The sequence below is a fragment of the Panthera tigris genome, chromosome F3 (assembly GCF_018350195.1).
Source record: "Panthera tigris isolate Pti1 chromosome F3, P.tigris_Pti1_mat1.1, whole genome shotgun sequence".
Lineage (NCBI taxonomy): Eukaryota > Metazoa > Chordata > Mammalia > Carnivora > Felidae > Panthera > Panthera tigris.
This window is the reverse complement of record NC_056678.1, coordinates 25,240,843-25,256,383: the sequence shown is the minus strand read 5'-3', so window position 1 is coordinate 25,256,383 and position 15,541 is coordinate 25,240,843. Positions and strand designations below refer to the sequence as shown.

The window sequence follows — 15,541 nt, the reverse complement described above, 5'->3', positions numbered from 1 at the left end:
AGTGTTAAGAGTCCTCTCTGTTCACACATTGACTGTCTGATGATCTCATATTTAATTAGTGTGTTAAGCCAAATCACTTTTGACCCTTTAATTTGCTAAAAAGTATATGGCATTTTTTGGGTATTGCAGTTGGGTAATACAAGCAGCAAGATTTTACTTTTTGAGGATTGTTGTACTAGGTTGGTGCCTTGGTCTTATTCAGCAATAGCACCAAGTTACCAGTAGTTTGTGGGGGGAGTGGTAGGGAGAGAGTGGAACTGTCTTCTTTGGCTTAAACTTTAAATTGGTACTTTATGGAAACATCTAGTTTCCCTAAGAGATTATGGGTTTGTCTTCCCCAGATCCTGCCAATCAACTTCAAAACTTCTGTTTTCCCCTTAGCTCCATTGTTACAGCCACAGCATTACTTTTAGAAATAGCCTTTGGTACAGAATTTTAGCTTTTAAAAGAATTCTAAAATGATTATCTTCTCTGCTTCTTTATCTGCCTGCTTTGTATATTTGGGATTGAAACTCTCCATGGCCCAGCGCCACTAATCTGAGCATGCCTCTGTCGGGACAGTGGCACATGTGTGATAGGAAGTGCTCATTGCGTGTATTCAGGAAGTTTGCACTGTTGAAGCCTTTTGTTTATTCATTTGATAGGGATGCTTTCCTCAAATTGTAAATTCCATTGCAGTCGCTTCAATAAATTCAATTTAAAATGACTGTTTGTCAAAGCTATGAAGGTTACTTTTCCTCGACTGTAAGTTGTGCTGATTTAGATATGCCTCGCACAGAATTGTCCCCTTGCACTGTTGGCATTTAGCTGATTTACAAGAGAGAGGGGATGAAAAAGGAGCACCAAAATTTAAGGGAAAGAAGTGGGCTAATAAGTTTTTAAAAACCACCTATTTTGAGGATGAGTTTCAGGCCATAGAAACTAGCCTTTCAACGGGTGGTTCGGCCTGAGTTTTCTAGTGGTTGGCATGAACTCCGTGCACCATCTCACCTCCACACATTCTGTGTGTGATTGTTCCCCTTTATGCTTTCTGATCACCCATCTGTGTCCACTTGAGGATCCCACATTCAGCATTCACTTGGCCCTGGGTCATCTTGACGGGCCAGGCCGTATTTGCACAATCTGTCTGCCGAGGTGGAACAATAACAGCTGGTCCGCAGCTGTACACGTTGTCCTGGGAACTCTTATTTCAGCCAGCAGTTATACTAACAGAAATGAAAACGTTTTCAAATAGTTGCCTTCTGTGACCTCCTGTTTGTGTTAACTGTTTGGAGAATCCCATTTAGTAGCCTGAGCGTCTGCCATCTCTAATTGCCTTTATGCACCACAACCTTACTGAAGTTGTGTACTGCAAACGTCCAGTTTGACTTCAAGGAGAACAGTCACTTTCTGACTCTAAGGAGTTAGCACGTAAGAAGAATAGTGAATCAGTGACTCCTGATTTGATACTTTAGAATGAACCGGTTCTCTTCATTGAATTCAGGCCATGGAAGGGCATTTTCAAGTTCTGGAAAATTCTGTATAGCCATTGTCGTTCATTACCTCACTGTAAAGAGGGCTGTTTCACAAGATCCTCATGGAATTCTTCTGAGCTGCACATAACAGAGAGGCATTTATGTTCCCCAGCAGTCAGTACTTGAATCCAATTCTAAGACAGCAAGGGTTTCTCCCCTACTCAGAAAGATTAGAAATACTTAACCACGTAGGAGGCTTAAGCAGAATTCCTTGGCTTGGCCCTGCGTGAACAAAGGCTGAATTCTCATTGTTCAGACACTCCCCCCACCCCACCCCCCCGCCTCCCCTTCTCTCGTTCCCTCAGCCAGCATGAACTGTAGGAATCAGAGCAGGAAGTAATAGTTAATTTTGTGTGCCTCATTCTAAACATCTGTACTTGAGTCTTTTTGTTTATGGAAGGAATGTGTAAGGGGGAGGGGGGAAAGCAGTAGAACATTCAGAAGCTAAATATTTTCTTGAGGGTGTGTATATCTATGGTTAGTCTTCATGTGCATGAACGTGAGGTGAGTTGAGGGGAGGAGGGGGGATGTTCTAGTTGTATAGTTGCTGGAATACTTTCCAGACGTCTACTTACTGATTTTCTTAATTGTTTGGCTTGGCCTCTTTACCTTAAAGTCATACTGCCTACTTTTATATGCTCCCACAGTGTAAAAATAGTAGAGAAGCTATCATTGGACTAGAAATCAGGAGACCTGGTCCTGTGTCCTATTTATCTACCATTTAACTAGATCTTTTCATTTTGTCCACTGTGAAACGAGTAGGATGGATAGATAAAGAGTAGGGAGGTATGATGAGGGAGAAAGAGAGGAGAGCGACTGTCCATGACAGGTCTTGACTGCAGCTGTTTAATGGAATAAAAGCCAGCTCCTTAGTTTCCCAGTTTTTGATTATCCATGACTACAGGTAATTGTGGATAGATAACTCAGGCCTTGACTCTTCTCCATTTTCTGTATTTGCTTCCCTATTTATTCAGATTAGATTCCAAATCCTTGATGTAATTTCAATCCCCTTTTCTTATCCATAAAAGGGGTATGAAGTGGCTGTAGAAAATTGCACCCACACAGAGATATCTGTGCAAAGTCTGTACCCTGTTCTTGGCAGCCCTGTTTCTGCCCAGCAAGGATTCTTTTCCTCTAGTCCACTTTCTCTGTGGTCTCTACAGTGGCTCTTATGAAGTCTCTACCCCCTCTTCAGATATTCCCATTGGCTTTGCTCTCAACCCCTTAGCAGGTACCTGTGATTTTCACTGCACAGAAAAAATAAAGTCATCAGAACTCTTTCAACTTGCATTCCTTAAAACCTACTCAGTCATTTGCATTTGCTCCTACATAGAAAGTAAGGGTACGGGTTTTCTCCTGTATGGAGCCAGTTCTCTCATTAGCACAGAATCCCATTCTTATTTCCTAGCCTTGTTTCCACATTCAGTCTTTCCCTGTCAGCTGACTCGACCACAACAGCATATAATACAACCTCATATCTCCTATCTAAAAAAACAAAAAGGAAAGAAAAATCTTCCTTGACCCTACATTCCATCCCCTTCTCTTCATTCTCTGCCCCCCACCTTGCCAAATGTTATAGCAGGTGACTACACTCGTTGTATCTTCTATCCTACCTTTTTTTTTTTTTTAATTTTTTTTTTTAACATTTATTTTTGAGACAGAGAGAGACAGAGCATGAACAGGGGACGGGCAGAGAGAGAGGGAGACACAGAATCTGAAACAGGCTCCAGGCGGTCAGCACAGAGCCCGACGCGGGGCTCGAACTCACGGACCGTGAGATCATGACCTGAGCCGAAGTCGGACGCTTAACCGACCAAGCCACCCAGGCGCCCCTCTATCCTACCTTTTATCTGCCATTCATCTTCAATCCCACCCACCCTGCCCACAGGACTGCTCTAAGTACAGCAGTGACCCGTTTGTAGCTTGAAGCCAATGGACATCTCAGTCATTGTCTTACATGACTCTCTTAGCATATTTTAATACCAGTGATTATTTCTTCCTCAAACCTTCTTGGCTTCCATGATATTGATGCTCTTACTTGTCTCCCTCTCTGGCCTCACAGCCTCCTCTGTAGTCCTACCATCTGCTGTCTGTGCTTTAAATGTTGATGCTCCTGAGAGTGATCTCAAAAGTCAACTCTCTTCTCACTCAGCACACTTGCTTCATTGGTCTCAACCATACCCAACCTTCACCATCCATCTACATGCTAATCTATATATCTGACTCAGACGTCTCTCTTGGGCTTTCAGACCACTCACATCCAACTTCATACTAGACATTTCCTCTTGTTTAGATGACCCACAGACACCTCAAAACTAGTACATCCAGAATTGAACTCATGTCCCCATCCTGCCCTCTACCGCTGCCTCCAGTCCTGCTTAACCTCCCCCTGTCCTCTATTTCAGTGGGTGGCTCTGCGCTCCATCGACTTGTTTGTAAATTAGGAAACTGTTATTTTAAATCCTTCTACCTTATTTCTAGAAAAGAAGCTTTGACAGTGAAACAACATGTCAACAGAGTAAAAGAAGAGGAGGCTTTCAGAGGTGGCTCCTGCTCCCTCTTACTCTCCATTGGTCACCAAGTTACTACTGCGGTCTGCTTCCTCCATCTCACCCAAATCCACTCATTTCTTTCTATTCCGGCTGCCCCTGTTTTTAGTTCAGCCACCGTCATCTCTCCAGGATTATTGCCACATCTTCTTTTCTCCCTACTTTTAATCCTGTCCCTTCCAACCTAATCTCTACCCAGTGGCCAGAGTGATCTTTATAAAAGTCAAATCTGATCATGTATTTCCTGGTGCAAATCCTTCAGCAGCTCACCATTGCCCTTAGGTTGAAGTTGCTCTTTAACATGGCCTCAGGCCTGGCCTGCTGTCCTTCCTGGTGAGTCCATCTCCAGCCACTCTCTCCAGTTCCCGCTGTGTTACACAACTCTGATTCTCAGTGATCACTCCTCTGTGTTCTTTGGGTTTTCATACATGCTGTTTCATTTGCCTCGACCACTGATCCCTGTTTGCTTGGGTACTTCCTCTACATTCCTCAGGTCCTGGATATTGATGTTACTTCCTCTAGAAAATGTTTTTTGACCCTGCAAGTCCAGGTTAGGTGACTTTCCTCCATGCTCCCAGAACTTTGTGCACTTGTCCTGTCAAAGCACTCATCGCAGGGGAATTGCAGTGGTCTGCCTCCACCACTGGACTGACTCTAATTCGGAGGGCAGTGTACGTGGCCGTCTTGTCATGTGGCATGTGTGAGCCTCCTTTACCGGTTGCCGCAGAGACCTTTTTCTCTTCCAGCTGTGGCCGTGGGTCGGAAGGAAAAAGGCAGCTCCAAAAACAAGGTTCAGTGAGTGGGGCCGGCACCAGTGAACTAGTTTGCTTCAAAGTTTAATGCTAGTAGCAATGTTGCTTACTCACCTTCTGCCTGCCGCCCGGTGCTATGTCTGTGGCAGCAGTGAGAGGGACCACAGAAGCCCATTTCTTTCAGAGTGTGGCTCTGTGATGCCGATTTTAGTCTGGAACACAACATACCCAGCTCCATTTTATCTTCTCTCCTTTGATCCAGTCTCCTGCAGGTTGGGTTGTTAAAGAACAATGAGATGTCAGAAATGGAGACAGAGAGAGTAGAAACAGCAAGGGTAATCTGTAATCCACAGGTTAGTGAGTAAGCCTTTGAGCATCCCAGACTACCTGTCCTGAAGAGAACTCAATTGTTTTACCATTCCAGAATGTCTTAGATCATCTCTGGCATGCCATAGATATTATATTAAAAATCCACGCCCTCATTCAAAGGGAACACACCTTAACGGTTTTGATACAGCAGAGATAGAGGTTAAATTTTCATTCTTTTAACAAGACAGTTGCAAACTGGATTTTAATAACCTGTGTCCAACAAAATGTAGTACTGCATCTTAGGTAGAAGATCCAGATTTGTGTCCTACTCTTTAGCAACTATACTAGGTAGTCCCTGGCCCAGTCAGACCTTTACATGTGAACATAGTCGGGATCCTAATTCAGGATTTTTTTTTTCTAAACTCCATTATAATAATGCCTTATATTTGTATAGAGTTTTACAGTTAACCAGGTATACGTAAGATCTTAGTTTGTCCTTTCAACAACACTTTGAGGTAAAGGGCTCAGGGGTCATCACCTTCATTTTTGCAGAGGAGAAAATGGTGGAACAGAAATCACACAGCTAGTCATTGAAGGAGCCAGGACCTGAGCTCAGGTCTCATAACGCCCAGTCCTGCGTTCTCTCCATCATGCCACACACCTTTGTGTTCAAAATTGTATGTGTGTTTCGTGTATATGGGGGACAGTTAATTAAACTTCTCTTTTAAGATCTAGACCGCCTAAGAAATAGTTAGATATGGCTCATCATATTAGTTTATTGTAGATAATACTGGACGAAAGAATAGAGCCTGGACACATGACTTACATGGGCTTTCTGCTCTCCCCCCGTCCCCTCCTCTCCAGCCCAGTTGAACTCACCCACTTAGTCCCGCATCTAGTAGTAGGACAACAGCAGGCCTCCCTGGCACAGAGGCAGACACACTGCCTTGCATTGAGGAGTCCAGGACAGGACCTTAGGCAGGCAGCTGGAGAGTGAGCTGAGGAGATTCCAGGCCACACGTGACCATCACTCGTCCCCTGAGGATGAGCAGATACATGGAAGTAAGAGGATGGCAGAAGTCTCTCCTCAACACTTCTGAGAGTGTGCAGGAGTTCCTCTTCTGTGAGCTTTATAAGAGAGGACTGAGCTGGTTCTTCCTGTGGAGTTAATCCACTTGGGGAGGAAAGACTGTAAGGTCTTTGAGTGCAAGGACCTTTTATGTCTAACACATTCTGTGCCCCAAAGTGTATAGTGTAGGACTGAACATGTAGTTGTGCCCAATAAATACTTATTGGCCGGTCTGTAATCTTCACTATAGCATGGAAGTTGCAGAGGATAAACATTGTCAGAGAAAGACCCAATTTGTGCTTGAAAGGTGATTAAAAACAGTTGCACATTGTCTTTTTGACCCACCTGAAGGCACACTGGCTGGCAACCAAGGTGTCCCAGCCATCAGACCACACCCTGGCTGCCACAGGGAGCTGTCTGACCGGTGGCTCTTCCTCCAGAAGACAGCAGCCCAGTTCGTCCCTTTTGCTGACTTTCCCTGTTCAGATCTTGCATATTCTCCTTTGAACATATTCAAACAAGTTCTTTAAACTCCCATTCTCCTTTTCTCTCTCTCCCTTTTTTTCTCTTTGTTCAGCTGCTAGAGGAATTTTTTTTCTTCCTTTTCTACTCCCTGCCCCATCTCTTAATCACTGTCCTTTTCTCTTTCTCAAATCCCTGTCTTAACTTGGTGGATAAGTAGAAGAATAGTGCTGAAGATAGTCCTCCTGCATCAAGAAGTAACATTATAGTTAATAGAGTGAGTTTTTAAATACCTTGAAAGTTTCCAGAATACTGATCTAGAAAGTCAGCAAAAATTTTCTTTTCTGTTTTTTTTTAATTAAATTGTTCATGCTGAAGCACCAGCATTAAGAATAAATGTACTTTCTAATTCAATTTTGCTTGTGTTTGATAGAAGTACAGTGCTACCATTTTTCATGGCAAACAAAATTTCAACAATGCATGTCCTAAACAAGCTTTTATGAGCCAACTTATGAACCCAACTATAACTTGTCATTTCTCAGGGAAAACACCCACTATTTCCAGGTTTCCAATTGCCTAATGGACACAGCCAATGTGTCATGTGTTCTGGAACCATCTTGGTCCAGGGTGCACAGGGCAGTTTGTGTTCTCTCTTCGTCAAGTTCCAAAGCAAACTGGGAAGAGAGGGAATTTCTTTGCTTCCTATGTATGACTTTTGAATGTCTTGTTTGTCTCACAGGAAAAGCTTTTGACATCACATACGTGCGCCTCAAGTTCCACACCAGCCGCCCGGAGAGCTTCGCCATTTACAAGCGCACACGGGAAGATGGGCCCTGGATTCCTTACCAGTATTACAGCGGCTCCTGCGAGAACACCTACTCGAAGGCAAACCGCGGCTTCATCAGGACAGGAGGAGATGAGCAGCAGGCCTTGTGCACAGATGAATTCAGTGATATTTCCCCTCTGACTGGAGGCAATGTGGCCTTTTCAACCCTAGAAGGAAGGCCGAGTGCCTACAACTTCGACAATAGTCCGGTGCTGCAGGTAATGCATCCAGAATTTAGCTTTGCCTCCAGTTAGTTGTTCCATGTACCTACGGGATGCAGGAAGATGGATTGTATGGGGGCCTTTGGTCCCACTTCAGAGGGAGGGGGTGGGTGTGGAATCTACCCCAGCAGGACGGACAGGTGGATTTTATCCTGCTCTCCTGTAGATGCTCAGTATGGGAAGAAGAATCGTTTTGTTCCTGCTTCCCAAACGATGTTCTTCTATCCCTGTGCACGCACCAGTGATTTCTGGGCTACAGCTTCTAGAAATCTTGAAAGCCGAACAATTTTAACTTGGCTCTTTACTCACAGTGGAAACATTTTGCTTCTGACCTTTTGAAGAGAGTATTTGAGTCTACCCATTATTTTTGCATCCTTTCTTATCTCTTCTCTGATTTGACAAAAGGAAAAGTATTTTTTAGTGTTCGCAAGGGGGAACAATTGGAGCAACATCTGAGAACGCCGTCCTTCTTCGTAACCGTGCAGGGAAATTTGGACTGGGTCTGTTTGGCTCTGTTGTCAGTCATAAAAACTTCTCATCACCTAAAGGCACTGGTGTTTGTGACAAGATATAAATTTAGGTACACATGGTATAGTGCCTGAGCATCAAGATAGAAACTTTTCTCCATTTAAGCACAAAAAGAATTAAAGCTGTCCTTTTTCTCGGAAATTCTGTGCACATATTCCTTATATGCCATAATTTGGAATCTTTCTGTAACACAGAATTGGAGACGCTTCTGTCATGTGGCTGAAGTTAACATCTAAATGGGGACAGCCTGTATTAATTGACTGAGACAAAGACTGGATGTGGGTTTGCAAATGCTGTGTACATTTTATGAAAAGCTGTTGGGATTTCTAAGTAGGGAGTCCGCTCATTCTTCTGGGCTTCATGCTTTTGTGTCTTCTCACGCTTTCTCTTTGAAATTTATTATATTCAGAGACTTTCTAAATTGGTTGTATGGCTTTGCATTGTGTCAAAAGATGAGAATCTATTTCTCTGTGGGTCCAATTCTTCCCTTCCATTATATTTCTGTAGTTTGCTGGGCGATTGTACATCTTGATCATGGTAAAGTCTGAGGTTATGGTGAGCAGTGAGTATGTCTGCAAAGGCCTTTGAGTAACGTGTTTCTTGCAATGGTGATAAGATGTATTCAAAATAAGTAGGAAGAATTAACTGCTTTTGATAGATGAAAACACAGAAGACTGAATGTCTAGCGAGATGTGATCTACAATTTTCTTAAGCTGATCAACTAGCAAACATTTGCTAGCTTAGTTTCTTACTATCCAGATTATTCTATTTTACTGTCCTGCAGAGACAATGGTATAGTCAGCGGGAAAAAGCAGTGACATTATGTGACTGTGATTTTATGGCACCTTTGCTAACTGTATGCCTTGTCAGCCTATCTTGAAGCGGTTCCCCCAGCTGTAGGGATTCTGTTTGCTACTCTCTCTCTTTTTTTTTTTTTTTTTAAAGTACTACTCCCAGCGTGGGGCTCGAACTCATGACCCTGAGATCAAGAGTTACATGCTCTACCAACTGAGCCAGTCAGGCATCCCTGATGTTTGCTACTCTTTATGCCATAGGAACTCATGAGACTGAATGTGGTGAAAATGCTATGGGCATCTGTAATCGATTTGGTCAGTTGCTGTCATTATGCAAAAACATTAATTATGTGCCTCTGAATGTAAGAGGCCTGGTTTTCATACCCAGTTGCCAAGGAGGGTTAGCTGATTTGACTTTAGCTGATAATGACCCTTTTTCCTCATTGCTTCCTGTGCCTCTCTCCAGAAGCTGTGATCTCCCAGATGCGAGAGGAGACCCTTCCTGGTTTCATTGTATATGAATATTATTAAGCATATACTGATTTATAATAATAGTCAACTTTTATTACAACACTTGCTATAAGTGCCAAGCAGTGTCCTGAGCCCTTGAGATATATTAGCTATATGTACTCATTTAACCCTCATAATAACTCTACATGTAGACACTTTTAAAATTCTATTTATTTTTATTTTTATTATTTTTTGAAAGAGAGTATGCACGAGCAGGGGAGGGGCAGAGGGAGAAGGGGGAGACACACACACACACACACACACAGAGAGAGAGAGAGAGAGAGAGAGACAGACAGACAGACAGACAGACAATATCTCAAAGCAGGCTCCATGCTTAGCACAGAGCCTGACATGGGGCTTGAACTCCTGAAACTGTGAGATCATGACCTGAGCCAGAATCAAGAGTTCGGCACTCAACCAAGTGAGCCGTGCAGGTGCCCCTCCCTTCTTGGGGCAGGGGGCAGGTAGACAGTTTTATTATCTTCATTTTACAGATGAGGCATGGGCATTATTTATCAGGAGAGGTAAAGTAACTGATCCCAAATTGCAGTTTTAAGTAGCAGAAATGGGATTCAAAACCTAGAAAGGCTAGCTCCAGAGCCTGTTCTTTTTAAGATGCCCATTGTGAAAAAAATGACTTAAACCTAACTCTTGAGAAGCTTTTATTCAAGGGAAGCTGTTATAAAGATGAAGCTCGAAGGAGAGATAATAAGCATTAAACACAGAGATATGTTTAGCTATTTACATTACAGACGACTAAAAGATTCCTAACATTGTGGCCATGAGTGGGTGTTGTTATTGGAGCTCCAAGTTTGCATGCGGTGGAATCATCATCTCTTCTCCTTTCTAATTATACTTGGAGGCTTCACGGGGATTAGCTTTTATGAGGCCTCGATGTTGCTCTGTATGCCAGGTGTTTGGCATGGTTTAAGCTGTGCTCCTTAATCAGGGGTGTGCCTCCCAGTCTCATGGGGAGCCTCCTGGAAACACAGACGCCTGCTGCTCTGCACTTGCTTGTTGCGTCTCCACTGTTGATGCCCACGTGTGGTCCCACGATAGGACTTTCCGTGGAAGTGGCATCTTTGGGTGGTCATGTATAATATGCTACTCCAAAACTTAACAGTTCTAAATGACCGTGATTTATTATTTCTCCTGATTCCGTATTGACCTGAGCTCCCTCAATGGCAGGTCAGCTGGGAACTGGGTTTGTCTCTCCCTGTGGCCTTAAAGCTTCAAGGTGACTAGACTAGGCTTCCTCGCATGATGGCAGAAGTGTTCCAAGAGAGTAAGTCCCAGTGCACAAGTGCTTATCAGACTTCTGTTTGTGTCACATTTGCTCATGTCCCCTAGGCAAAAGCAAGTCACATGCCCCAGCCTAGAATCAGGGTGGAAAGGGACTGCACAGGGTGTGGACACTGGCAGAATGATTCATTGGAATCATCATTATAACAGTCTACCATAGAGGTAAACATCTGACTAAAATTAGCTCAATGAAAGGGCATTTATTATAAGGGCTTAGAGCTCATAAAACCTAGGGAAAAACTTTAACTTTCATTCTTGTCCTCTGTTATTATGGTACACCTACCAATTTGATCAGTTGTGGTTTCTTCAGATTTGTTCATTTGCTCAGCCTATGTATTTGAGCACCCACTGTATGCTAAGCACCAGGGAGACTGCAGTAAACAAAGCAGATAAGTCCTTCTCTTGTGGGGCTTAGAATCTTGGTGGTGATTAGAATGGTGGGCTTAGAATGATGGTGGCGGTGGCAGTGGCGGGGTGGGGGGAAGGTGATGGAAAGAGACAATATAAATAAAACAGGGGGCACCTGGGTAGCGTCTGACTCTTGATGTTGGCTCAGGTCATGATCTCACGGTTTGTGAGTTCGAGCCCTGCGGGGGGGTCTCTGCGCTGGCAGTGCAGAGTCTGCTTGGGATTCTTTCTCTTCCACTCTCTCTGCGCTTCCTCCGCCTGCTCGCGCGCGCTCTCTCTCTCTCTCTCTCTCTCTCAAAATAAATAACTTAAAAAAAATTAAGACAGGAGAGTGAAATAGGGAGTTGGGGTGGGCAGCAATGTTTGGTTGGGTGGCCAGGGAAGGCCTCACAGAGAAGTGACATTATGGGAAGGGTCAGGACAAAACTGCATCTGATTGGCCCCAGCCAGCATAATGATTTATTATTTTGTACTTGGATGTCTCTCCCAGATCTATCAGTAGTGGACTAGGGATGGAGGGAGAGGTAGATGATGGTACAAAATGGGCAGGAGGAGACAGTGACCAGCATATCTAATACCACTGTGGTGCCCCATGAGCTCTGTGCTGGCTTCTCTGCTGGATTTGGGGCACGGATACAGGGTGGAGAGAAGGGGCGTGTGTACGGAGTCCCTCCTGTATGCTAAGCTTTAAAAGTATATTTCCTCTAAGCCTGTCAACAGCCTTGTGAAGAAACGATTATTATTCCTGCTTTTTGGGACTCTGAGTGATAACAACTTAGATCAAAAGAAGGGAAGAGTCCAGAAGGAGAAAAATACTAGGAAATTAAGGGAGTCCTCGAATAATATATCCGATTTAATGCTAGAAGAGGACACAAGTCACATGATATATTAACTGTTGGAAAAGTTTAGAAAATTTTGTTGCATATATGTCCCTCATCTTCAGTTCCTTTACCTTTTTCTGGTTTTTTTATTAATTTTTTTTTCCCTCACAGGAATGGGTAACTGCCACTGACATCAGAGTCACACTCAATCGCCTGAACACCTTTGGAGATGAAGTGTTTAACGACCCCAAAGTTCTCAAGTCCTACTATTATGCAATCTCTGATTTTGCTGTGGGTGGTAGGTAAGTAAATCATTAAATAACTTTGAAGATGACTGGAGCTTTGGTTTAGAAGTGAGTGTAGCAACTTTCTTACAACCATATTAATTAATAATTTTGTTATTTCTATAACCTTGTCAAATCAGCGCCCTTGCTGAATTCTTGCTGGGCACCTCAGCACAAAGCGATGCAACAGGCACTCTGAAGCCACCATGGAAGCATAGGACATTCACCTGCTGAAAAGGACTTGACCTTCCAGGATTGTACAAATGAATGGGGCAGGCAGTGTATGAACGTGTGAAAAATTAAACACGTGTTTTAGATAAAAAGAGGCCCTATGTCAGAGAATGAGACAGAACTCTCAGGCTAGAGAAGCAGATGGGAACCAAGCTGGGCCTTGAAGAATGGGTAGAATTTGGATAAGGAAGCAGGATAGGTGGGTGGGATTCAGGAGGGTGGGTGTGTCATGAGCAGAACTATAGGGTTGAGGAGGTACCTGGGTAGCTCAGTCGGTTAAGCGTCTGACCGGCTCAGGTCATTATCTCATGTTCGTGAGTTTGAGCCCCACATCGGGCTCTGTGCTAACAGCCCAGAGCCTGGAGCCTGCTTCGGATTCTGTGTCTCCCTCTCTGCCCATCACCCATTCGCACTCTGTCTCTGTCTCTCTCTCTCAAAAATGAATAAACATTAACAACAACAACAAAAACAAAAAAAAAGAAGTGTAGGGTTGGGAGATTATAGGCTTACTAGGCTTAAGAAAAACCTCCTTGGTGAATATTTGGAGTAAATGGAGTGAAAGCTGATGGAGGCTGTAATCAATGAGAAATCGTGTACTTTTTTGAAGTAAGACTATGATATCTAAACAGTGGTTAAGATTAGTTGCAGGCAAGGTGAAAGAGTGCCATCAAGAGAATTTATATTCTTGTTATGATGCTGTGATGTAGGTGTTAGATGACAAATATCTGGCATTAGGGTGGTGACAGTAGATTGGAAAGGAACAATTTAGGTGGATTTCATTGTGAAGCAAGAATTATCAGGCCTTTAGGCAAAGATGATTTTAAGGTTTAATGATTAGGAGAGTGATGGCACTATGAATGAAATAAGTGAAGAAGATGAGTTAATTTAGGGAGATGATGAGCTGTAGACATCTAAAATTTTAGGTTATGGGGGATATGTAAATTTGTGCATTAGTGAAGGATAGGAGTCAGGAGAAAGATGAGAGCTAGGGATATAAATTTAGGATATATCTGGCACACTGTAGATGTTCAGGAAAGGTCTGAGTGTATTAGGACATAGTAGTGGAAGCTGTGGAACTGATTCTGTCTGTAAAGAAGCCAGTGAGGGAAACATCAGGACACCAGAACGCGTGTTAATACTCATGGACATTTCCATGAGTCCTTAATTTATGACTGTGCCTGCATCCGAGGGATCCTTCAGGGATTCTTGCCCCAAACAACCTGAGAGAATATCAAGCTCCCAGAGTTCCATATGGTAGTTGAATGTCTCTTACTACCTTCAGATCAGGAAAATCATTATGACAGATCATAGCTGACATAATTATTGACTTATAGTATGCCTGCACAATCCTAGGCACATAAATAAAGCAGCTTCTTGACCCTCTCAGTAACCCTGTGAAATTCACATTCTCATCATCCCTATTTAATAGCTAAGGCACAGAGGTTAAGTTACATTGGTAAGTCACAGGGCAGGGTTTCAAACATGTACCCTGGCTTCAGAGTCAATGCTCTGCTTAACCTCTGCACTTGGCCGCTCCTTGACACATGCAGTTGACTTCCGGAAGTGATCCTCCAGATGGCCTCAGAAATTGTTAGAGACTTTCTTCTTATGTCTGGTCAATGTCCCATCCCTGGTTAAATACAGATGGGGTGGTGGTGTTTTTTTTGTTTTTTGGGGTTTTTTTGCTTGTTTAATTTTAATTCCTACCTAAAAACTCAATCATTACTTAATTTTGCTTAGTTCCTCAGTTTACAGTTTTGAGTGGTAAAACTAAAAAATGTTCTGAGGTTGCTTTTAGTTCTCTCTGTACATCATTTTTTTGTATCCATTTCTGGGACTTTGTGGCTGTTTCTTATTTCTGAGTGCCTGTTCTCTTCCTAGGTGTAAATGTAACGGACATGCAAGCGAGTGTGTAAAGAACGAATTCAACAAGCTGGTGTGTAATTGTAAACATAACACTTACGGAGTGGACTGTGAAAAGTGTCTGCCTTTCTTCAATGACCGGCCGTGGAGGAGGGCGACCGCCGAGAGTGCCAGCGAATGCCTGCGTGAGTGCCCCTTGGCCTCCAGCTGTTAGATTATCTTGAGGGTTTCCAGAGTGGGGAGCAGGAATGGGTGACTTCCTTCTGTTCCTCCTTGCAAGGAAAACTCTGAAAGGCAGTGCTTCTTCCATCATTTGAGAGCATGGAACGGTAAACTTACACGCACATCAGAGGAAAATCCTAGATGAAGGCAATTGGCTATGGATATAAAGTATGCTCATTTTGTGTTTCCTTCATGAACACACATACCAGGGTGGGGGCAGCATCTCCAAGGTTTGGAACTTTGCATAGATCCAAATAGTGGGCAAGTGTAGCCTCCTGTAAAATTTGGTTTCTCTAGTCTTTTCTTTGCTGCACATGTAGAATATTTTCCTGCCAATGGTCATTTACTCAAGCAGTCAGGATCATTGATTAATATGTGTCGGATATGTTGATTTCTAGACTAAGACTGTCATTCAAAAGATGATTTTCCCAAATTATTTTTCCTTTATTTCACGAAAGAGCCCAATAGGGAGAATCTTCCTTCTCCTCCCGTGCAGATGTGGGTGGCTTTGGGAAGGAGAGTAGATTCTAGTATTTCTAGAAAAATGTAAAATGAAAAATATTATACATTGTTTATCCCTTCATAATGGCTTGGTTTATTTTGAACAGATAGAGAAAGATGTCTCAGGAGAAAGGAACCATGAAACTATGTGATTGTGATTTGCCAAGGACTTAAAAATAAGAAAATTTTAAAGCAGATATAATTTTTTATGACCTTATAAATATTTATCATCTACTCTTGATAAAGGGATAAGAAAGAAGACACTCCACACTCACTGGAATGGTTGGCAGAAACCTTGAGAAACGACCAATATTTTGTCTCATGACTATTTCTATTAGTTGCCTAGAGCAGATTTTCTTTTTATTTATTTTTTAA

At 43.0% G+C, this 15,541-nt stretch overlaps 1 protein-coding gene across 2 annotated transcripts in view; it reads left to right on the top strand.

Moving 5' to 3' along the window:
• LAMC1 (laminin subunit gamma 1) overlaps window positions 1-15,541 on the top strand; it is a 126,012-nt gene that overhangs the window by 75,289 nt on the left and 35,182 nt on the right. Inside the window, exons 2-4 of one of the 2 annotated variants that reach the window (XM_007096299.2) lie at window positions 7,395-7,699; window positions 12,237-12,367; window positions 14,462-14,628. In XM_007096299.2, the coding sequence (XP_007096361.2) occupies window positions 7,395-7,699; window positions 12,237-12,367; window positions 14,462-14,628 (603 nt within the window). Of the gene's footprint in view, window positions 1-7,394; window positions 7,700-11,352; window positions 11,393-12,236; window positions 12,368-14,461; window positions 14,629-15,541 lie in introns of those variants that run through there. The other variant, XM_042975950.1, reaches the window with a different exon arrangement.